Source organism: Tachyglossus aculeatus, chromosome 2, assembly GCF_015852505.1.
Source record: "Tachyglossus aculeatus isolate mTacAcu1 chromosome 2, mTacAcu1.pri, whole genome shotgun sequence".
In the NCBI taxonomy this organism is placed as follows: Eukaryota; Metazoa; Chordata; class Mammalia; order Monotremata; family Tachyglossidae; genus Tachyglossus; species Tachyglossus aculeatus.
The window spans coordinates 48,235,846-48,258,920 of record NC_052067.1 but is presented as its reverse complement, the minus strand read 5'-3'; the positions used below and the strand labels follow the sequence as shown (position 1 = coordinate 48,258,920).

The 23,075-nt window shown below is 44.7% G+C and overlaps 1 protein-coding gene across 5 annotated transcripts in view; it reads right to left on the bottom strand.

The window, feature by feature from the left end:
- Positions 1-23,075, bottom strand: part of SEPTIN7 (septin 7) — a 146,460-nt gene that overhangs the window by 48,417 nt on the left and 74,968 nt on the right. For all 5 annotated transcript variants that reach the window (XM_038766479.1, XM_038766489.1, XM_038766513.1 and 2 more), the window contains exons 6-9: positions 18,215-18,349; positions 11,587-11,704; positions 8,735-8,827; positions 7,422-7,518 (exon numbers count right to left, since the gene is read on the bottom strand). In XM_038766479.1, coding sequence (XP_038622407.1) covers positions 7,422-7,518; positions 8,735-8,827; positions 11,587-11,704; positions 18,215-18,349 — 443 coding nt within the window. The remainder of the gene's footprint in view (positions 1-7,421; positions 7,519-8,734; positions 8,828-11,586; positions 11,705-18,214; positions 18,350-23,075) is intronic.

Here is a 23,075-nt window from a genome sequence, read left to right as displayed (position 1 = left end):
GTCCCACGTGGGGCTCACAGTTTTAACCCCCATTTTACAGATGAGGTCACTGAGGCACAGAGAAATGAAGTGACTTGCCCGAGGTCACACAGCAGACAGGTGGCGGAGCCGGGATTCGAACCCATGACCCCCGACTCCAAAGCCCACGCTCTCCCCACTGAGCCACGCTGCTTTGAAAGACGTGGTCTGAACCCAGTGATGACCGCTTTTCAGTTGAAAAGAAACTAAAAGAACACAAGAAATTCCATTTCTGGGTTGGAACAACGGTCAGTCCAGTCCGGTCTTCTGTCTCGGGCCAGAACTACCTGACGCTTGAAGCCAGAGTCGCCAGCCTCCTGGTAGCACAATGGGGGACAACCACCGATTTCTGCCCAGGGAAGGTGAACAGCCAAGGATGCCCCCTCATTCCCGTGACCCTTCGATGCTCTGCCTCTGTAAGGGCTTAAACTGAGTAACTCTGCTTGGAAAACCTGTGTTATTGCTGCTCTGTATATATGTATACATACACATATATACATATATATATATATATATACACACACACACACACACACACACACACACACACATATATGTATATATACATAGATATATGTATACATATATATATATGCATATATCTATGTATATATATATATATATATACACACCTGTATATATGTATATATGTTTGTACCTATTTATTACTCTATTTATTTTACTTGTACATATCTATTCTATTTATTTTATTTTGTTAATATGTCTGGTTTTGTTCTCTGTCTCCCCCTTCTAGACTGTGAGCCCGCTGTTGGGTAGGGACCGTCTCTATATGTTGCTGACTTGTACTTCCCAAGTGCTTAGTACAGTGCTCTGCACACAGTAAGTGCTCAATAAATACGACTGATTGATTGATTATATGTACATATATATGTTTGTACGGATTTATTACTCTATTTATTTTATTTGTACATATTCATTCTATTTATTGTATTTTGTTAATTTGTGAATACGTTTTGTTTTGTTCTCTGTCTCCCCCTTCTAGACTGGGAGCCCACTGTTGGGTAGGGACCGTCTCTATATGTTGCCAACTTGGACTTCCCAAGCACTTAGTACAGTGCTCTGCACATAGTAAGCGCTCAATAAATACGATTGATTATATATACATATATATGTATACATATATACACCTGCATATATGTATATATGTTTGTACAGATTTATTACTCTATTTATTTTATTTGTACATATTCATTCTATTTACTTCATTTTGTTAATTTGTGAATACGTTTTGTTTTGTTCTCTGTCTCCCCCTTCTAGACTGCGAGCCCGCTGTTGGGTAGGGACCGTCTCTATATGTTGCCAACTTGGACTTGTGCTCTGCACACAGTAAGCGCTCAATAAATATGGTTGAATGAATGAATGAATGCTCTCTTGGGACAGTCATCCTACTGCTTAGGAGTGTGCTTTTTTAGCCTTCCGAATTCATCCCCTCCCTGTCTTTCTATCCATTGTGAATTGCTTGTCCGCGGGTTTCTCCAAATCCCTCCGGCCCCACAGTGCTTTCCGGGGGTCAGCTCACCCACCCTTGGTTCTCCCCATCTGCTTTAGGCCCTTTGGAAATCACTCCTCAAGATGATCTTCCCTGATTCAGTTAGAATCTCCCCAGATTATAATCCCGGAAACTGCCTCCTCACAACTTCGGCCCCGCTTTGTGTACCCTCCGCTACTCAGAGCACTTACTGCAGCCCTTATTACACAAATTTCCTTGAGTGAGTGTGCCCCCGACGCATTTTGAACTCCGAAGGCAGTGATCATTTCTACTAATCCTCCTGAGAAGCAGTACATCTCGGGGGAAAGAGCACTGGCCTGAGAGCCAGAAAACCTGGGATCTAACTTGGGGTGTGCCACCCGCCTTCCACGTGTCTATGGACAAGTCATTTAACTTCTCTATGCCTCAGTTTCCTCAGCTGTGAAATGGGGATTCAATACCTGCCCTCTCCCCACATCTTAGCCAGTGAGCCCTATGTGGGACAGGGACTGGGTCTGCCTTGATTACCCAGTGCTTAGTAGAGTGGCTGGCACACAATATGCACTTAAAACCATAACTCTTCCTCCAAGTGCTTAAAACAATGGCATGTACATAGCGGGTGCTCAAATAATAGTTATTTTCCATCAACAACTTTGTGGGAACTGATTCTTTGCACAGAGTAAGTGCTTAACAAATGCCATCATCATTATTATTATTATGCTCATTCATCCCTGGGGGGAAATGTTCCCTTTTGTCAGTTTTATGCCTCCCACTCTCAAGCTTCCCTATGGATAATCACCGTCGTCATCATCATCATTATTAATGGTATTTTCTGAGTGTTTACTATGTGCAGAGCACTGTACTAAGTGCTTGGGAGAGTAGAGTACCACAGAGGTGGTAGAAACAGTCCCTGCTCAGAACAAGGGGGAGACAGATATTAATACAAATAATTTATAATACATCATCCATAGATATATTACATTATCATATTATCGTTATAGTATTATGATGATATATTATCATTATAATAATAATGATAGCGTTTATTAAGCACTTACTGTGTGCAATGCACTGTTCTAAGCGCTGGGGAGGATACAAGGTGATCGGGTAGTCCCACGGGGGGCTCACAGTCTTCATCCCCATTTTCCAGATGAGGGAACTGAGGCCCAGAGAAGTGAAGTGACTTGCCCAAAGTCACACGGCTGGCAACTGGCAGAGTTGGGATTTGAACCCATGACCTCGGACTCCAAAGCCCGGGCTCTTTCCACTGAGCCGCGCTGCTTCTCTTATGATTTACCAATATGTCCACAAGTGCTGTGGGGTTGAGGGCGAGGCGGCTATCAAAGGTCTCCTAGGCCAGGTGGTATTTATTACAGCACCTCCTCTGTGCTAGGCACTGAGACAGGTACAAAGCTCATCAGGTCAGGCTCATGGACTAAGAGATATCTGCTGAACAAGCATGGGCTCTTCACTCTGCCAGTCAGTGCATGCTATTTACTGAGCACTTACTGTGTGTAGAGCACTGTACTAAGCACTTGGGAGAGTACACTATAACAGACATTCCCTGCCCACTCTCTCTGTGCTGCTGTGAAATTCCCACATGTTCCCACTCAAGCCCGCGCCTTCCCAGACTATGCGCATCTTTCACGTCTCCACACCTTTTCTGTCACTTCTTCTTCCTCATCGTCTCTAACTCTGTTCCGGGATTCCCAAGGTGCAGCAGCCGGAAATCCGGCCGCCATTCAGACCTGGATGCACCACGATTTTACCCAGTAATAATAATAATAATAATGATGATGATGGTATCTGTTAAGCGCTTACTGTGTGCAAAGCACTGTTCTAAGCACTGGGGAGGTTACCAGGTGATAGCTGTGTGACTTTGGCAAGTCACTTCACTTCTCTGGGCCTCAGTTACCTCATCTGGAAAATGGGGATTAAGACTGTGAGCCCCACGGGGTCAACCGGATTACCTTGTATCTGCCCCGGCGCTTAGAACAGTGCTTTGCACATAGTAAGCGCTTAACAAATGCTATTATTATTATTATTATTATCAGGTTGTCCCACGGGGGGCTCACAGCTTCATTCCCCATTTTCCAGATGAGGTAGCTGAGGCCCACAGAAGTGAAGTGACTGGCCCAAAGTCACACAGCTGACAGTTGGCGGAGCGGAATTTGAACCCATGACCTCGGACTCCAAAGCCCGGGCTCTTTCCACTGAGCCACGCTGCTCCTCTCTCCAGAACCAAAATCTGACTTTGGTTTTCAATCTCCTTCCCAACGATGCCCCGTTTTCCTTTGAGGCTGGTGTGGGCATTGGACTGATAATGCCACGGTGAATTGGAATAGCACCTTTTGATTTTCGAGCAGTGAAGGGTGTTTATAGGGCATGTACTGTGTGCGGAGCACTGTACTAAGCACTTGGGAGAGTACAACATAACGGAGCTGGTAGACACGCTCCCTTAGCGCTTTCTTATTACCTATTGCAGTCTCCAGCGCTTAGAACAGTGCTCAGCACTTAGAACAGTATAGTTCTAATATATATTCTATAGTTAGAATAGTAAGCACTTAACAAATACCATCATTATTATTATTATTATTACTATTTATCTTCACAAGATGTCCTGGAGAAAGAGACGCAAGTATTTCCCCATTCCAGAGAGGGAAACTCAAGCCAAGTTCATTCATTCATTCAATCGTATTTACTGAGCGCTCACTGTGTGCAGAGCACCGTACTAAGCGCTTGGGAAGTCCACGGTGGCAACGCAAAGAGACGGTCCCTAGGCAAAGAGACGGGCTCACAGTCTAGAAGGGGGAACGGACAACAAAGCACGTAGACAGGTGTCAAAACCGTGCTATACGCACATCTAACTATATAATGGGACAGTCACAAAAGTGAACCTGAGAACATCTTGCCCTGTTTCCAGCGATGTGCGGGAGTGTTTCTTCTGAAGGAAAGCACAGTGCCGGGCACATAGTAAGCACTCAACGAATACCCCAATTAGAGAAGCAGTGTGGCTCGGTGGAGTGGGTGGCGGAGGGCAGCCAGGAGGCTTACGGCAGGGCCGGGGTTAGAACTCAGGTCCTTTGATTTTTCATCAAATCACACTTCCTTCCCCAGGAACAGTCTATCGTTATTTTTATTTCACCAAGCTGCACCTCCTCCCTCATGACCAGTCTATTATTATTGTTGTTGCATTTGTTAAACGCTTATTATGTGCCAAGGACTGTACTAAGTGTTGGAGCAATAATGATGACATTTATTAAGCGCTTAATCTGTGCAAAGCACCGTTCTAAGCGCTGGGGAGGTGACAAGGTGAGCAGGTTGTCCCCCGGGGGGCTCACGGTCTTCATCCCCATTTTCCAGATGAGGGAACTGAGGCTCGGAGAAGTGAAGTGCCTTGCCCAAAGTCACACAGCTGACAATAATAATAATAATAATAATAATAATAATAAAGATGGCATTTATTAAGTGCTTACTATGTGCAAAGCACTGTTCTAAGCGCCCGCGGAGCCGGGATTTGGACCCATGACCTCTGACTCCAAAGCTCGGGCTCTTTCCACTGAGCCCCGCTGCTTCTCAAGGTAATCGTCTCCAGGTAGATATAATAATGATGGCATTTATTATAATAATACATAATAATTAATAATATGCTATAATATTATCATAATTTTCTATAATAATATTCTAGACTGTGAGCCCACTGTTGGGTAGGGACTGTCTCTATATGTTGCCAACTTGTACTTCCCAAGCGCTTAGTACAGTGCTCTGCACACAGTAGGTGCTCAATAAATATGACTGACTGAATGAATATATTATATATTGTTATATTATATATTGATAGTAATAATAATATATAATATATTATATGATATAATAGTATATTATAAGATATAATATATTTCTTATAATAAAATATATTATTATACGATATAATAATATATTTCTTAGAATAATCTAAGATATAAGGTAATCAGGTCAGACACAGTCCCTGTCCCACAGGGGGATCACAGCCTAAGAAGGTGGGAGAACAGAAATTAAATCCCCATTTTACAGTTTAAATCCAAGGCCCCAGAGCAGATAAGAGGCAGGGCCGGGATTAGAACCTAAATCCTCCACTCCAGTCGTGGATTCTAATTCCGGCTCCGCCACTTGTCAGCTGTGTGAACTTTGGTCAGGTCACTTCACTTCTCTGTGCCTCAGTTCCCTCATCTGGAAAACGGGGGTTAAGACTGGGAGCCCCACGTGGGACAACCTGGTTATCAGGCATCAATCCCAGCGCTTAGAACAGTGCCTGGCACATAGTAAGCGCTTAACAAATACCACCATTATTACATGGGCCCGTCTTCAAGACTGTGAGCCCATTGTTGGGTAGGGATCCTCTCTACATGTAGCCAAATTGTACTTCCCAAGCGCTTAGTACAGTGCTCTGCACACAGTAAGCGCTCAATAAATGCGACTGAATGAATGAAGGGATGCGGCTTCTTCAAGACGTCTTTCCTAAGTCAAGATTGAACGCTCTGAGCCCCCACAATCACGAGGTTGTCATTAGGTGAGAAGCAGTATGGCTTAACGGAAAGAGCCCGGGCTTGGGAGTTGGAGGTCGCGGATTCCAATCCCGCCTCCGCCACTTGTCAGCTGTGTGACTTTGGGCGAGTCACTTCACCTCTCTGAGCCTCGGTCACCTCGTTTGTAAAATGGGGATTAAGGCTGTGAGCCTCCCGTGGGACGACCTGATCACCTTGTACCTACCCAGCGGCTAGAATAGTGCTTTCATTCATTCAATCTTATTATTTGTTTATTTAATTAGTTATTTATTTATTATAATATAATATACATTATATTTATATATTAAATATATATTAATATATAAAATAATATATATTTATTTTATATTTAGTGAGCGCTTACTGTGTGCAGAGCACTGTACTGAGCGCTTGGGAAGTCCAAGTTGGCAACATCTAGAGACGGTCCCTACCCAACAACGGGCTCACAATCTAGAAGGGGGAGACAGACAACAAAACGAAACATGGAGACAGGTGTCAAAATCGTCAGAACAAACAGAATTAAAGCTATGGGCAGAGTAACAATATTAATGATAATGACGGCATTTATTAAGCGCTTACTATGTGCCAAGCACTGTTCTAAGCGCTGAACAAGTTCAGTAGGCAGTAGGCCTACTTATTTGTTATTTACTTATTTGTTAAGTAGGCATTTAACAAATACCATCCTTCTTCTTACTATTACTAGGTGAATCTCCCAGGCTGGTAATCTGCCATTTACTCTCACTGAAGCTCACCTGCCATTTCTCGGTCTCCTTTGTTCCGCCTATTTTAACAGTTCACTCATTCACCCGTATTTATTGAGCGCTTACTGTGTGCAGAGCACTGTACTAAGCGCTACGGAAGTACAAGCTGGCAATATATAGAGACGGTCCCTACCCAACAACGGGCTCACAGTCTAGAAGGGGGAGACAGACAACAAAGCAAAACACGGAGACAGGTGTCAAAATCGTCAGAACAAATAGAATTAAAGCTATGGGCATAGTAACAATATCAATGATAATGACGGCATTTATTAAGCGCTTACTATGTGCCAAGCACTGTTCTAAGCACTGAACAAGTTCAGTACTTAATTTTTATTTATGTGTTATTTACTTATTCGTTAAGTAGGCACTTAACAAATACCATCCTTCTCCTTACTATTATTAGGTGATTCTCCCAGGCTGGTAATCTGCCATTTACTCTCACTGAAGCTCACCTGCCATTTCTCAGTCTCCTCTGTTCCACCTATTTTAACAGTTCGCTCCTCCTCGCTCCCACACCCTCCGCTCCTCTGTGCCTCGTTGCAAGACTAACCACCGTAACGAATCCCGAAACCCTTCGAGTCACCTGGGCAGTCGGAAAACAGAACTCACCTTCAGCCACGCCCCAAGGATACTGCCGTCCTCGGACCCTTTTGCCGTTGACTTCGATGATGGTATTGCTCCCGACCACTGCGAGAGGTAAACGATCCTACAGAACAGAAAGCGTTACTGGACAGTGTAAATCTTTCTCCCAGCTAAGACAGGCTCAGCGTTCCTGGACTGCAGCATTCGGCCAAAAGTTATACGCCTAGTACAATTTAACACCCATCTTGGCCGTTAAAAGGGACAAATGAGGCCGGTGAGCAAATGCCGGAAAGCTCAATCAGAGCTGTTATCCATTTATAATCACCCAAACCTCTGGGATCGCTGCTTACCCGTCCAAAAGCTCACCCGGCCACCCTCCAAATATAAGGTCCCCGAGACAAACAGCTACATATTCTGCTTCTTCCATCAATCAACAGTATTTACCGAGCATCTGCAGGCAGACCACTCTGCTCGGTTCTTGGGAGAGTACACTTGTTTGCTGTGTGACCCGGGGCAACTCACGTAACTTCTCTGGGCCTCAGTCCCTTCATCTGCAAAATGGGGATCCGACACCTGTGCTCCTTCCTACTTAGATTGGGAGCCCCATGTAGGACCTGACTATTTTCTAAATATCCCAGCCCTTAGTACAGCGCTCGACACACAGAGAGCTCTTAACAAACGATACAATTATTACTATTATAACAGAATTAGCCAACAACTTGTGTCCTCAAAGGGTTTATGACGTAGGAGCTCAAATAAGTAAAACATTCCAAAGAACTTCAGAAAACAATAATTTTTCATCCAAAGGCAAAGCAAAATTTCACTTCATATAAATCTTCCTATTTTCTATCTCATCCTCTTTATTATCCCCGCGAGACTGTAAGCTTATTGTATGGGCAGGGACCATATAATAATAATAATGATAGTATTTATTAAGCGCTTACTATGTGCAAAGCACTGTTCTAAGCGCTGGGGAGGTTACAAGGTGACCGTATCTATCACGTTTGTGGTACGGTCTTCTCCCAAGTGCTTAGCAGAGTGCTTCGCACCCAGTAAGAGCTCAATAAATACCACTGATTGATTATTGCTGCATTCTCCCTAATAAAGGTCAGTGATGGGAGGCTCCGAAATGTTCACTGTCAGAGTCTGGAACTATGAAAAAGTAGAGCACCTTAAAGTTTAGAGGGAAAAGTGTGAAAAACTAGTTCATCAGGTTAACGATATAAAGTATGACTATAAATCCCCTCTGCCACCACCTTCCCCAGTAAGGAGGGTGAAATTATTGAAGATTAAAGCACTGAGGCCAATCCCCAAGCAGCTTTTCTGTATTCATTACCTACCTTTATCTTTTTAACCAGTTTATTTTCTTCTTCATCATCTGTTTCTGGGAATTCATATATCTTAATTTTGTGTTCTTGGATTTCTTTCATTATCTACAACGGAAAATGAGATAACGAAATCGCTTCACTGGTGCATTGATTTATTTATTAAATACACCCCTCTGCCCCAATACGGCTGCACTTGAGAGACAGAACAATCTGGCAGGGTCCTGGCAAAAAGGCCTTCACAAGTTGGGGAGGAGTATGTTCTAGCGGAAAGAGCACGGGCCTAGGATACAGAGGCCCTGGGTTCTAATCTGCCACTTGTCTGCTGTGTGACTTTGGGCAAATCACTTCTCCATGCCTTAGTGTGACCGGTCACACTCAGGCCAGGCTAACAAGCTTAGCTCACTAGCTAAGGGGCTGGCAGTTTGCGCTTAGTACAGTGCTCTGCACACAGTAAGCTCTCAATAAATACGATTGATTGATTGATTGATTGGCAGCGAGCGACAGAAAGCGATACCAAACCTCAGAGCTCCCAGCGCTCCAACCCCGGAGGGGCTGGGTGAGTAATAAGGCCAAACGATTAGACCCGCAATAAATACATTGCGATGGGTCTTGCCACATGGTCCTTCCCCACCCCCAAAATATGGCCAGAGGGATGGGAAATACCATAAATAGATATGGTATAAATAAATATAATAAATATTATTATAAATATAAAATATATACGTATAAATATAAATAAATATGGCCAAAGGAAAAGGATGGGAAATACCAAGGTATATCTGGGAAGGGGTCTCCATGAACTCTTGGTAGTAGTTTAGAACTCTGACACAGCGACGTGGCAAGTCGCCTCTCCCTGCAGTGGGACACTGTGTGGTGCAAAATGACCAATCGGACCTAGAGAAGTGAGTATTCCCCCTTGGGACTGTGATTCCTGGATGATTTGAAAGATAACTCATTTGGGGTGCTTCGAAAGGTAGCCCACTTCGGGGCGATTTGAAAGGCAGCCCGTGTTGGGGTGATCAGAACAGTGCTTTGCACATAGTAAGCGCTTAATAAATGCCATTGTTATTATTATTATTAAGAAACGTAACAGGTTTGGGGTGATTCGAAAGGTAGCACATTTGGGGGTGATTTGACAGCCTTGGGATGACCTGAAAGGCAACGCGTTTGGGGTGATTTGAAAGGTAGCCTGTGTTGGAGTGACTGGAAAGGTAACCTCCAGAGGTATCTCCTTCCCAGTTTTACTAGCTGCTAGAAGTTTGGTATCCTGCTGACCGGAATATTTAGTAGCTTAGGAAAAGCTTTGTTCCTGAGGATAACCTATCATGGACTCTTTGTGCTATCATCTCAATAAACCTGCATCTGTTATTCATTAACCCTCTAGTCCGTGAGTCCATTTCCGACCCTCCAAAAAGCCAACTCACGAGCTACCCCGTGGCCGGTTCTGTCCGGCGACCTAAATTTGGTGTCGGAAGTGGCATCGGAGGCGGCTGGAATGGATCCCCTGACGCTTTTCCTGAAGAACCAAGGGGTGGGACGCCAACTGGGCCGACTGACTGGAGCGGCTCGGCGGGCTGGGCGGAAGAGTTCACCACCCGGGGGCTGGCAGTCCACGGAAAGCAGGGAACGGGAAGAGAAGACCATGCTGCACGCATAATGGCTCGGTAAGTTCAATTCTCCACGCGGAATAAGTCTTGGACGGCTGAGCCTTTCTGAACTCAGTCTCTCCCTCTCGCCTCGCCAATCTTCAAACTCATCCCTGAGCGACGGATGACACTCAGTTACCTCATCTGAAAAATGGGGATTAAATCCTACTTCCTTCAACTGGAGACTGTGAGCTCCACGCGGGACAGGGACTGTGTCCAAACTGATTATTCTGTACCTAACCCGGCGCGTAGTACAGTGTTCGGCACATAGTAAGCGCTTATCCAGTACCACAAAAGCAGAACGGCGTAGAGGATAGAGCTTGGGAGTCGGAAGGTCATGGGTTCTAATCCTGTTCCTGTCACATGTCTGCTGTGGGACCTCTGTGCTTCAGTTACCTCATCTGTAAAATGGGGAGCCCCGTGTGGGACAGGGTCTATTTCCAAGGCAATTTGCTTATATACACCTCAGCGTTTAGTACAGTGCCTGGCACACAGTAAGTGCTTACCCAATACCACAATTATTGCCATTATTATTATACGAAACAAAAAACGGACAACGCCAAAAAAACTCAAGTGCTGCTATGCACAGGATGTCTGTGGAGAGGTCTAAGGTGGGATTGCAGAATAAGGAGCTGCTCTGGGCTGTGATACAGCAGAAGAAGAGGGGAACAAGTTGTAAAAACCCCTGGGGGCAGTTTTAACCTGTATATATGTTTGTACATATTTATTACTCTATTTATTTATTTATTTTGCTTGTACATATCTATTCTATTTATTTTATTTTGTTAATATGCTTGGTTTTGTTCTCTGTCTCCCCCTTCTAGACTGTGAGCCCACTGTTGGGTAGGGACTGTCTCTATATGTTGCCAACTTGTACTTCCCAAGCGCTTAGTACAGTGCTCTGCACACAGTAAGCGCTCAATAAATACGATTGATTGATTTAACCAGCAGTTTATTCCATCACGAGCTCTTAACTGTACTGCTTGGCTTTGTCCGAGGTCAGGGAACTGGGAGTCAAACGATTAATGTCACTCTGGCTAAGCAGGAGGGGTCACCAAGAAGCATATTTAAAGTTTACAAGCGCGTTCCAAGCTCAAACGCTGCCTATTTTCAAAGCTTAAACTGATCAGCTCAAAGCATTGTAAAAATACATTTTGAATTGCGGAATAAATACCGCTGGATGGTATTTATTAAGAACTGGTGACAGTCTGTACTCACCTGCTTTTTAAATTGCTGGCATTCCTCAGGCGTGAGTGTGTCTGCTTTGGCAATGAGCGGGATGATGTTCACTTTTTCATGCAAGCGCTTCATAAATTCAATATCCAATGGTTTAAGTCTGAAATACACAGTAATTAATGGGAACAAAGTGACCTGGCTACTTAGAGAAAAAAAACGTCAGCTTTTCAAGGCATCGCCAGCTAGCGAAAATGAAAGCTTCACTTGCAGACCTGGCGGTCCCGAAGCCCTGCGGGGGTCGGCGATCCCCAAGGGCTGCTACGACTGGAAGTCTCAGCTGGTTCCCAGGGACATCCGCGTGGACGCGACTGGTTTCTGCACATGCATAATGGTGTCAAAGGAGCGGGGCTGACTGGGAGCCACTGGGAACTGGGAGCCCAGTCAAGAGCTGCCAATCCATGACCTGGTTTCGACCTGCCCCGACTGACGTGACCCTGTCGAGATTTAAACGGTCGGTAGACTGGTTTGGACCAAAATGGTTTCTGGCCCCCTCAATTACCCTTATGAGGACCAGCTTCCTTAATAATAGGTCCCAAACACCATCCTTTTACGGTATTACCAACAGTTTACTCTACATTATTTATGCAGGATTATCAAGAGTTTATTCTTAACCTCGAGAAGCAGCGGGGCTCAGTGGAAAGAGCCCGCGCTTTGGAGTCAGAGGTCACGGGTTCAAATCCCGGCTCCGCCACTTGTCAGCTGGGTGACTATGGGCCAGTCACTTCACTTCTCTGGGTCTCAGTTACCTCAACTGTAAAATGGGGATTAATAATAATAATAATGATAATAACAATAATGACGGTATCTGTTAAGCGCTTACTATGTGCAAAGCACTGTTGTAAGCGCTGGGGAGGTCACTGAGTGATCAGGTTGTCCCACGGGGGCTCACAGCCTTCATCCCCATTTTACAGATGAGATAACTGAGGCCCAGAGAAGTGAAGTGACACGCCCAAAGTCACACAGCTGACAAGTGGCGGAGCCAGGATTTGAACCCATGACCTCAGACTCTAAAGCCCGGGCTCTTTCCACTGAGCCACGCTGCTTCTCAGCGCGTGAGCCCCCCAAGGGACAACCTGATCACCTTGTAACCTCCCCAGCACCTAGAAAAGTGCTTTGCACATAGTAAGCGCTTAATAAACACCATTATTATTATTATCCTCTTACAAAAAGTCATTCACCTTAAATATTTAGCTACTAGGAACCATGCCTAGAGGGTACTGTGTAAACACAGTTCAAACCAGTTACCCTTTAATAAGAAAAGTCTAACTGGCCTCCAATTTTAAGACCACCTGTGAAAGGAATATTTACTTCAAAAACCTGGAGTCAAATCCCAAATTAACTGACAAAACAAATCAGAGAAGGTTGAGAATCAGATTACCCAGTTGATGCCTTCCTGCAGGAATATCTGCTGGGAGAGAAGACCCTGAGAGCACGTGGGCAAGAACTTCACTAGTTCACCAAGCAGAAATACCAAAATTATTTCAAATATGCTTCAAATAAGGGCAGAGAGACAAATGGAAAAATCTAAATCTTTCGGGTGCACAAATAGACAGCAATCTCGTGTACTCTGATTTTGTTTGGAAAACGTTACGCGATAAATCTTGGGGGAAAAAAAGGGGTAGGAAAAGCAATTGTTACCAATGTTTAATAAATGGAGTAGCTCGGTATCAACAATGGTAAGAGTAGTAGAAGCAGCATTTGAGTGCCCTCATAATAATAATAATAATAATAATAATAGTATTTAAGCGCTTACTATGTGCAAAGCACTGTTCTAAGCGCTAGGGGAATACAAGGTGATCAGGTCGTCCCATGTGGGGCTCACAATCTTAATCCATTTTACTAACTGAGGCACAGAGAAGTGAAGTGACTTGCCCCAAGTCACACAAAGTCACACTCTTGGTATGATGCCCTCAGCCAGGAGCTTGGGTTGTACGGAAAAATCGCGTGAACCGTTCCATGCCTAGAGAGAGCTTACTTTGTGATGAACATGCCCTGTATTTTCCCTCTCTGCCCTTCCCTCTGTGTCAACTGTGCACTTGACGTGTACCCATTACACATTTTGCCAGCTCGTTCTCTACTTTCCCTATCCTTAATCTGCTTTAGTGCCTGTCTTCCCCTGTAGCCTGGAAGCTCCTTGTGGGCAAGAACTGAGTCTATCAACTCATCATATCGCACTCCCTCAAGCGCTTAGTACAGCGCAATGTACAGAGTGAAAACTCAATCCATACCATTGATCAATTTTAACATCATTAACAACTTTGGGTCACCTTTGTTTAACTTGGTTTCAAGGTCCCGTCCCTCTCCTCGCCGTCTCTCCTAGATTTCTGATCGTTAACCGACTCTCTGGGAGCAGATACTCAGCACGCTACTGAGAAGCAGCGTGGCTCAGTGGAAGGAGCCTGGGCTTTGGAGTCGGAGGTCGTGGGTTCAAATCCCGGCCCTGCCGATTGTCGGCTGTGTGACTTTGGGCAAGTCACTTCACTTCTCTGGGCCTCAGTTCCCTCATCTGAAAAATGGGGATGAAGGCTGTGAGCTCCCTGTGGGACAACCTGATCACCTTGTAATGTCCCCAGCGCTTAGAACAGTGTTTTGTACATAGTAAGTGCTTAATAAATGCCATCATTATTATTATTATTATCACTTTTTGTCAAAATTGTTCCAGGGAATAAAACGGACATCTCGCAATAAGCATGTGATTTTTTTTTTTGTCTTGTCACTTCATTTTACTGTAAAGGAACACAATTTTTCTTTCAACTCAACAGGGCTCCAATTAACAGAGCTATTTATAATTCATCAACTCTGGATTACTCAAAGGCTAATTATCTAGTATGAGGGTTATTAACTATTCATTCATTCAATCGTATTTACTGAGCGCTTACTGTGTGCACAGCGCTGTACTAAGCGCTTGGAAAGTACAAGTCGGCAACTTACAGAGATGGTCCCTACCCGACAACGGGCTCACAGTCTAGAAGGAGGAGACAGACAACAAAACCAAACCTCTCCTCCTCTCCTCCCTTTGGCTATTTCAAGGCCTATTAGCATCTCTCTCAGAGAGTGGGCAGAAAAATCAAAAAGCACATGACACACCAAAAAGTTAATTTTGCATTTTGTTAATGGCTCGGGTGGTAACGAAAGTGGGTTTTTGAAACATTCCCATGACTCGGAAAACAGAACTGATTGCATTTTCCTTTTTCATACTTCTAGTATCTCAGATAAAACTCTCTAGTGACTAATTATGTGATCTCCATAAAATATCTTATTAAAAACTCCTTAACAAGGTCAGGCAAAACATTTGTCAAGAGCTCAGAGTCTACAGCCTGGTGACACCACTGGTTATTTGATACACGATCATTTGTAAGACTATTTTATGCACGCCACCTCCACAGAGAGGCTAAAATTCACTTCACCGTGGTAGTTATAATAATAATACTGATGGCATTTATTAAGCACTTACTACGTGCAAAGCACTGTTGTAAGCGCTGGGGAGGTTACAAGGTGATCAGGTGGTCCCCCGGGGGGCTCACAGTCTTAATCCCCATTTTTTACAGATGAGGGAACTGAGGCCCAGAGAAGCAAAGTGACTTGCCCAAAGTCACACAGCTGACGACTGGCAGAGCCGGGATTTGAACCCATGACCTGTGACTCCCAAGCCCAGGCTCTTTCCACTGAGCCACGCTGCTTCTCCTAGTTACATCAAATAAGAACACTTGCCAGTCGCTGCTGCCAGTTACGCCTCCCAAAGCTTCTTGAAACGTGAGGAAAATTACAGATCTTTATTTTCTTTCAGACAAGGAATTAGGGCTTCATTTACGAAAGATCTGAGAAATGCTGCGATTTAGAAAGGGTTCCAAAGAAAAAATAGGTCACCTTCAGAAAACGGGATTTAACGTGCTAGATGTATCTTAATTTAACTGCACGGCAACTTCTCTTTGGGTGCGTCACGATTCAGATTAGATCTTTCAAGAATGCAGTTCTTTTTTTCCCCCAGTAGAGAGTAATCTCGCCAAATTAAACTGAAACCATCACGGCGACAACACGCACGGAGCCAAATTAAACTGAAACCATCAGGGCGACAACAAGCCCCGAGGATACTGGCAATAATTTGACCCCACTGAGGAAAGACACGGATAAAAATGCTTTTAAGTACTAACACCGTCACAGCAGCAGGTGTGAATCGCTCGCCGTGACTTCCATCTATCTGCTTCAAAAATGAAATCAATGGCCCCCTGAATTCTCCAAATGCATCTGAAATCAACTGGTAAAAAAAAAACCCAGGGAAATTACGTCCCTAATGTTCAAATCAAGTCCCTAAGTCACCATAATCTTTCAGCCATTTTTCCAAAGGACATGTTGATCCTGTTTTGGTTTTCTACTTCCTTCTTTATACGTCCCTGTATAGTTGTTTACGTAACAGAACTCGGCGACTGCATTCATCTCTGGGTCGGCCCTGAAAATCTCTATTTTGTAAGCAGGGCTTCCCCAATATCGGCGATATTCGGGTTTTGCCAGTCCTCGGTGCTGGACTCCCTCTTTCTTCACTTTCTCTGGGATGGATTTTGTCTCCTGAGTGTGCATGACTTGCCCCCCGGACAGCTGGAGTTTTCCAACCGAACGAGCCACGTCTGGGTGAACTTCCCAGTATTCCCGGAAATGCCTTCTGCCAGCAGACTCCCGATTTCCTGTCACACCCTTGTCCCAAAAGCGAACGGGACATTCAGCAAACGGTCTGTTTTCCTACGATAGTGAAGGGGAAAGGATCGGTTGGTAACTCTGCAGGGACCAGTCATCCCATATGTTTAAAAGTTTAGGAGGCTTCTCGGGAGAACTCCAACTTGTACTTCCCAAGCGCTTAGTACAGTGCTCCGCACACAGTAAGCGCTCAATAAATACGATTGATTGATTGATTAGTACCTGCCAGCAACCTGATTCTTTTGATAGATCTTTGTGAATAAAACAGAAGTGTTGGTATTACTCTCTGCCCTTCTCCTACTCATTTGTCATTTCCACAGAGAAGCAGCATGGCTCAGTAGAAAGAGCCCGGGCTTTGGAGTCAGAGGTCATGGCTCTGCCAATTGTCAGCTGTGTGACTTTGGGCAAGTCACTTCACTTCTCTGCGCCTCAGTTACCTCATCTGGAAAATGGGGACGAAGACCGGGACACCCCCCCACCCCCAAGGGACAACCTGATCGCCTTGTAACCTCCCCAGCGCTTAGAACAGTGCTTTGCACGTAGTAAGTGCTTCATAAAAGCCATCATTATTACTATATTATCTGTCTTGTCGCAGGGAACATATCTGAACCCACGCTGTGTTTTGGGAAGGGTGTCGTTACGGATATTCCCGAGTAAGCCTTTCCAGGACAACTCGGGCTCCTGTCAGCAATGGAGAAGAGCTGGAATAGCCTTGTAATTTCCAGTTTGTCATCTTACTTTCTTCTTTAGGATGAGGATTTTGGAGACAAAATCCCAGAGTCCACTGGCACCTCATCATTCTTTCATATGATGAGGAAAAAAAATCCACGCAGAAGTCTAAGAGTATCTGGAAGTAGGGGGCATAAAATCAAGCAAAAAATAATGGAATGAAGGGGAGAGGGAGCACAGAGAAACTGGAGCAGTGATGCCGATTTGTACTTCCCAAGCGCTTAGTACAGTGCTCTGCACATAGTAAGCGCTCAATAAATACGATTGAATGAATGCCTTTTGACCTTTTCACCCATCCTATGATTTAGGTTACGGGGAAGATGGTAAAAATGAGTCATTTATCAATTCCTTGCGCTTTGCACATAGTAAGCGCTTAACAAATACCAAAAGTATTATTATTCGTTGGTCCTCTAGATGAGTGCATCCTGTATTTCTGAGCACCGTACTCATTTACTTAACTGTACACCAGGTAAACACAGGAGAGGAGCCCGAGGGCGAGACCTACAATTTTGCAGCACCTCCTTTTCATGTTCCAATAACTACGCCCCTCATCCCACAGATTTGGCCGGAGAAAGGCAGACTACTGAAGAGCTGTTGTGCCACTCATTCGATCGTATTTATTGAGCGTTTACTGTGTGCAGAGCACCGGACTAAGCGCTTGGGAAGTCCAAGTCGACAACATATAGAGATGGTCTCTACCCAACAACTGGCTCACAGTCTAGAAGGGGGAGACAGACAACAAAACAAACCATGTGGACGGGTGTTGAGTCATCAGAATAAACAGAAGTAAAGCTGGACGCACATCATTAACAAAATAAATAGAATAGTAAATACGTATTGTGTCGTTTGCTTTCGGACACGGAAAAAGTTTGTTGTAGAATGGAACTGACTGGGGAGCACTGCCAAGGCTATTATAATAAATATCAATCCGACGGGGCCAAAACGGGAATATTTTATGCTGCCAACTTGTACTTCCCAAGCGCTTAGTACAGCGCTCTGCACACAGTTAGCGCTCAGTAAATACGATTGATTGATTGACTGATGCAAATGATCTGGTTAAAGTACAGGATAAAACGGGAGGTTAATGTGGCATTAATCTGTTCCACTTATCAAAGATTGCCAAAGTACACACACAAACACACACACGTTTTAGAATAGAAAATGAAAAAGAAGAGAGCAGCTAGGTACTGACCCGTGTCCCGAAGGAGCGATGAAGTACAAACAGCACTGCACTCTGTTGTCGGGCATCTGACGTCTGTTGACCCGAGATTCCGCGTTCAGGTAGTCCTCAAATTTACTGTCAATGTAGTCAATAACGGGCTGCCAACTAACGAACAGAAGAAAACAATGAACCAAATATGTACTGATCAACTTCTGAGGGCAAAGTGCTTGGGAAGGACCGAAAGATGCAAAACAAACCCTTAAAATAAGCTGTATTACTATATAGGGTACAGGACAGTTGAGAGGGTTGAAAGCTAATCAACAAACACGCCTTCTAAATCGGAATAAACAGCTATGTGGAAAATATAATGATTCACTTTAGGAAATACTTTCAATTTCAAAAAGAAGCAGAGCTTGAGTTCTCTGGGACTGATCCTTAAGGGCAGTCTTAACAATTCTTTACTAAAGCAATAGTAGCTAATCAAAAAAATGAACCTTACCTCTAGTTTTGTAATTATTCATTCATTCAATCGTATTTATTGAGCGCTTACTGTGTGCAGAGCACTGTACTAAGCGTTTGGGAAATACAAGTTGACAACATATATGATTCCCAAGTTGGTACAGAAAGAAAATCAGGGACTAAGAGTAGAAATGCAAGCTGTTTATCTTACAAAAAAACCCCCAAAACCTCTGTCATCAGCCTCAACAATGACATTTATTGAGCACTTAGTATATGAAGAGCACTGTACTAAGTGCTTGAGACAGTATATTACAAGGAATAGAGAAGCAGCATGGCTCAGTGGAAAGAGCACGGGCTTTGGAGTCGGAGGTCATGGGCTCAAATCCCGGCTCCACCAATTATAATAATAACAGTGATGGTATTTAAGCGCTTACTATGTGCAAGGCACTGGGGGGATACAAGGTGATCAGGTTGTCCCACGGAGGGATCACAGTCTTAATCCCCATTTGACAGATGAAGGAACTGAGGCCCGGAGAAGTGAAGTGACCTGCCCCAAGTCACACAGCTGACGAGTGGCGGTGCCGGGATCTGAACCCATGACCTCTGACTCCAAAGCCCGAGCTCTTTCCACTGAGCCATGCTCAATTGTCAGCTGTGTGACTTTGGGCAAGTCACTTCACTTCTCTGTGCCTCAGTTCCCTCATCTGTCAAATGGGGATAAAGACCATGAGCCCCACGTGGGACAACCTGATCACCTTGTATCCCCCCGGCGCTTAGAACAGTGCTCTGCACATAGTAAGCACTTAACAAGTACCATTATTATTATTGTTATTATTATTATTATTAAGGGTTGGTACATAAATTCCCTGTCCACAACAAGCTTACAGTCTAGAGGGGGGATACAGACATTAATACGAGTAAAACATAATATATAACTTGCAGATTTGCACATAAATGTCTGGGCATAATTAAATAGATATGTACACCAGTGCTGTGGGGCGAATATCAAATGCCCAGAGGTCACCGATCCAAGGGCAAGAGCTGTACTGAATAATCATAATGGTATTTGTTAAGCGCTTACTATGTGCAAAGCACCGTTCTAAGCGCTACTGAAGTTATCTTCTAGACCGTGAGCCCGTTGTTGGGTAGGGACCGTCTCTATATGTGGCCAACATGTACTTCCCAAGCGCTCAGTACAGTGCTCCGCACACAGTAAGCGCTCAATATGATTGAATGAATGAATAATAATAATGATGATGGCATTTGTTAAGCGCTTACTATGTGCAAGCACTGTTCTAATCGCTGGGGGGATACAAGGTGATCAAGTTGTCCCATGGGGGGCTCGCAGTCTTAATCCTCATTTTACAGATGTGGGAACTGAGGCTCAGAGAAGTTAAGTGACTTGCCCAGGGTCACACAGCAGACATGTGGCGGAGCCAGGATTTGAACCCATGACCTCTGACTCCAAAGCCCATGCTCTTTCCACTGAGCCACGCTGCTTCTCTAATGAATGAATCCTTAGGCATTTTCAAGGATGATAAGTAAACGGAGCATCTTTCAAGGCAGTCGCTTCCCTACCACTACTATCGGAGGTAAAATTTATCAGAATAATATATTTATAGAACGACAACTGTTTATAATTTGTGAGCGATGCTTGTTAACAGTGGTCCAGCGGGCCCCTGGGCACAAGGTGTGGCCTGGTGGAAACGGCACAGACCTAAGAGTCCAAGGACCCGGGTTCTAATTCCGGCTCCGCCATCTGCGGGCTGTGTGTCAGCTGGGACATAACACTTCTTGGACTCACACTCACTTGGACACTTCACTTCTCTGTGCCTCAGTTCTCTGACCTGTAAAATGGGGATTAAGAGCGTAAGCTCTGTGTGGGACGGGGACTGACTGTGTCCACCTCGTGTCCGGGCTGAGCACGGTGGCCGGCACAAAGTAAGCACTTGATACCATAAAAACAAAAAGGGCGGCGGGATAACTGCACCGAGCCTGCATCCGTAATAAATCCCCTTCACTGATCGATGAATCCAAGGCAGGCAATTTGCTCCATCGTGGGAATTGCTCCAAGAGATCACAAGGATCTCTCAACAAAAGAGTTCCCGCAGAGTAGCATAAGAAGAAGGAGGACCGTCAGAGACGCAAGGATCTCTATATGTCGCCAACTTGTACTTCCCAAGCGGTTAGTACAGTGCTCTGCACACAGTAAGCGCTCAATGAATACTATTGATTGATTGATCTCTCAACAAAAGAGTTCCCGCAGAGTGGCGAGGAAGAATCAGGACTGTTCACACCACCAGAAAGGGAATTCTGGAAAATGCTTCCCGCACACCATCATCGTACAGTGCTCTGCACACAGTAAGCGCTCAATAAATACGGAATCAGGACCGTTTACATCACCAGAAGAGGACTTTCCTGGCAAAAGGGAGGGGGAATCTGATGCTCTCTGGTGGACTGGGAAGCATGGGGAGGGCTCTGGGAAGCATTTGGGAGTTTGGATCTCTTAAGATATAAAAGGCCCCAGTCTTATCCTGCAAAGGCTGAAAGTTCCTTGTCGACAGTGAGCTCGGTTGTGCTTTGGAGTCAGAGGTCATAGGTCACAGCTTGTGTGACTTTGGGCAAGTCACTTCACTTCTCCGGGCCTCAGTTACCTCATCTGTAAAATGGGGTTTAAGACTGTGAGCCCCTCTGGGACAGCTTGATCACCTTGTAGCCACCCCAGTGCTTAGAACAGTGCTTTGCACATCTTAAGCGCTTAATAAATGCCATTATTATTATTATTACTATATTCCCAAGAGCTTAGTAGAGTGTTCTACACACAGTAAGTGCTCAATAATGCCACTGATGACTGATTGAAAGGGATAGGCCTACCAGATTATGCTGGGAGAATAATCTGCCATGATTCTGACATGAGGGGTGCTTTAATTCATTCATTCATTCATTCAATCGTATTTATTGAGTGCTTACTGTGTGCAGAGCACTGTACTAAGCGCTTGGGAAGTACAATTTGGCAACATACACAGACGGCCCCTACCCAAAAGTGGGCTCACAGTCTAGAAGACTAGATTATTATTTAATAATAATAACAATAATGATAATTTTGGCATTTGTTAAGCGCTTCCTATGTGCCAAGTACTGCTCTAAGCGCTGGGGGAGATACAAGGTGATCAGGTTGTCCCACATGGGGCTCACCGTCTTAATTCCCATTTTCCAGATGAGGTAACTGAGGCCCAGAGAAGTGAAGTGACTTGCCCCAAATCACACAGCTAAGTGGCGGGGCCATGACCTCTGTCTTCCAGACTGTGAGCCCGCTGTTGGGTAGGGACCGTCTCTATATGTGGCCAACTTGTACTTCCCAAGCGCTTAGTCCAGTGCTCTGCACACAGTAAGCGCTCAATAAATACGACTGAATGAATGAATGAATGAATGACTCCAAAACCCGGGCTCTTTCCACTGAGCCACGCTCAATTGTCAGATGTGTGACTTTGGGCAAGTCACTTCACTTCTCTGTGCCTCAGTTCCCTCATCTGTCAAATGGGGATTAAGACCGTGAGCCCCCCGTAGGACAACCTGATCACCTTGTATCCCCCTGGGCGCTCAGAACAGTGCTTTGCACATAGTAAGCACTTAGGTACCGTTATTATTATTATTATTATTATTATTAAGGGTTGGTACGTAAATTCCCTGTCCACAACAAGCTTCCAGTCTAGAGGGAGGATACAGACACAGGATTCGAACCCATGACCTCGGACTCCCAAGCCCGGGCTCTTTCCACTGACCCACACTGTTTCTCAGCAGCCGAAAGATCCTGGTCCCTTCAGGAATGGCTTGTTCCCTGAGCAGCCGGTGGGAACAGTGCTTATCCTAAAGTTCGGATGACGATGCTCCAGCCCAACTATTTGAGAGCAACTCATGAGAAGCAGCACGTCGTGGTGGAACAGGGCAGGGTCCCGGGGGTCCGAAGATCTGGGTTCTAATCCCGGTTCCGCCGCTGGTGTGTGATTTGGGGTACGTCACGTCACTGTGTCTCAGTTACCTCATCTGTAAAATGGGGATTAAGGCTGGGAGCCCCAAGAGGGACAGGGACTGTGTCCAACCTGACGAACTTTTATCTGTCCCCAGTGTGGAGTGCACATAATAAGTGCTTAACAAATACCATTAAAAAAATAATGCTTTAATAGGAGTCAAAAGATGAAAACAATAAGACCCCAAAGGTTCTGATCGAAAACGTAAAAAGGGAGTGTGGGAGAATTAGCCCAAAGTATACAACCAATGGAAGAATAGTAGTGTAGAATGAAATTATCTAAATCCCTAAAACAACAACCAAGTGTACATACTGAGCACTTTGTGTGTGCAGTGCACTGTACTAAGCACGTGGGAGAGTAAAATATATCAATATAATGACATCACAGAAGGCTATCCAGCGCTT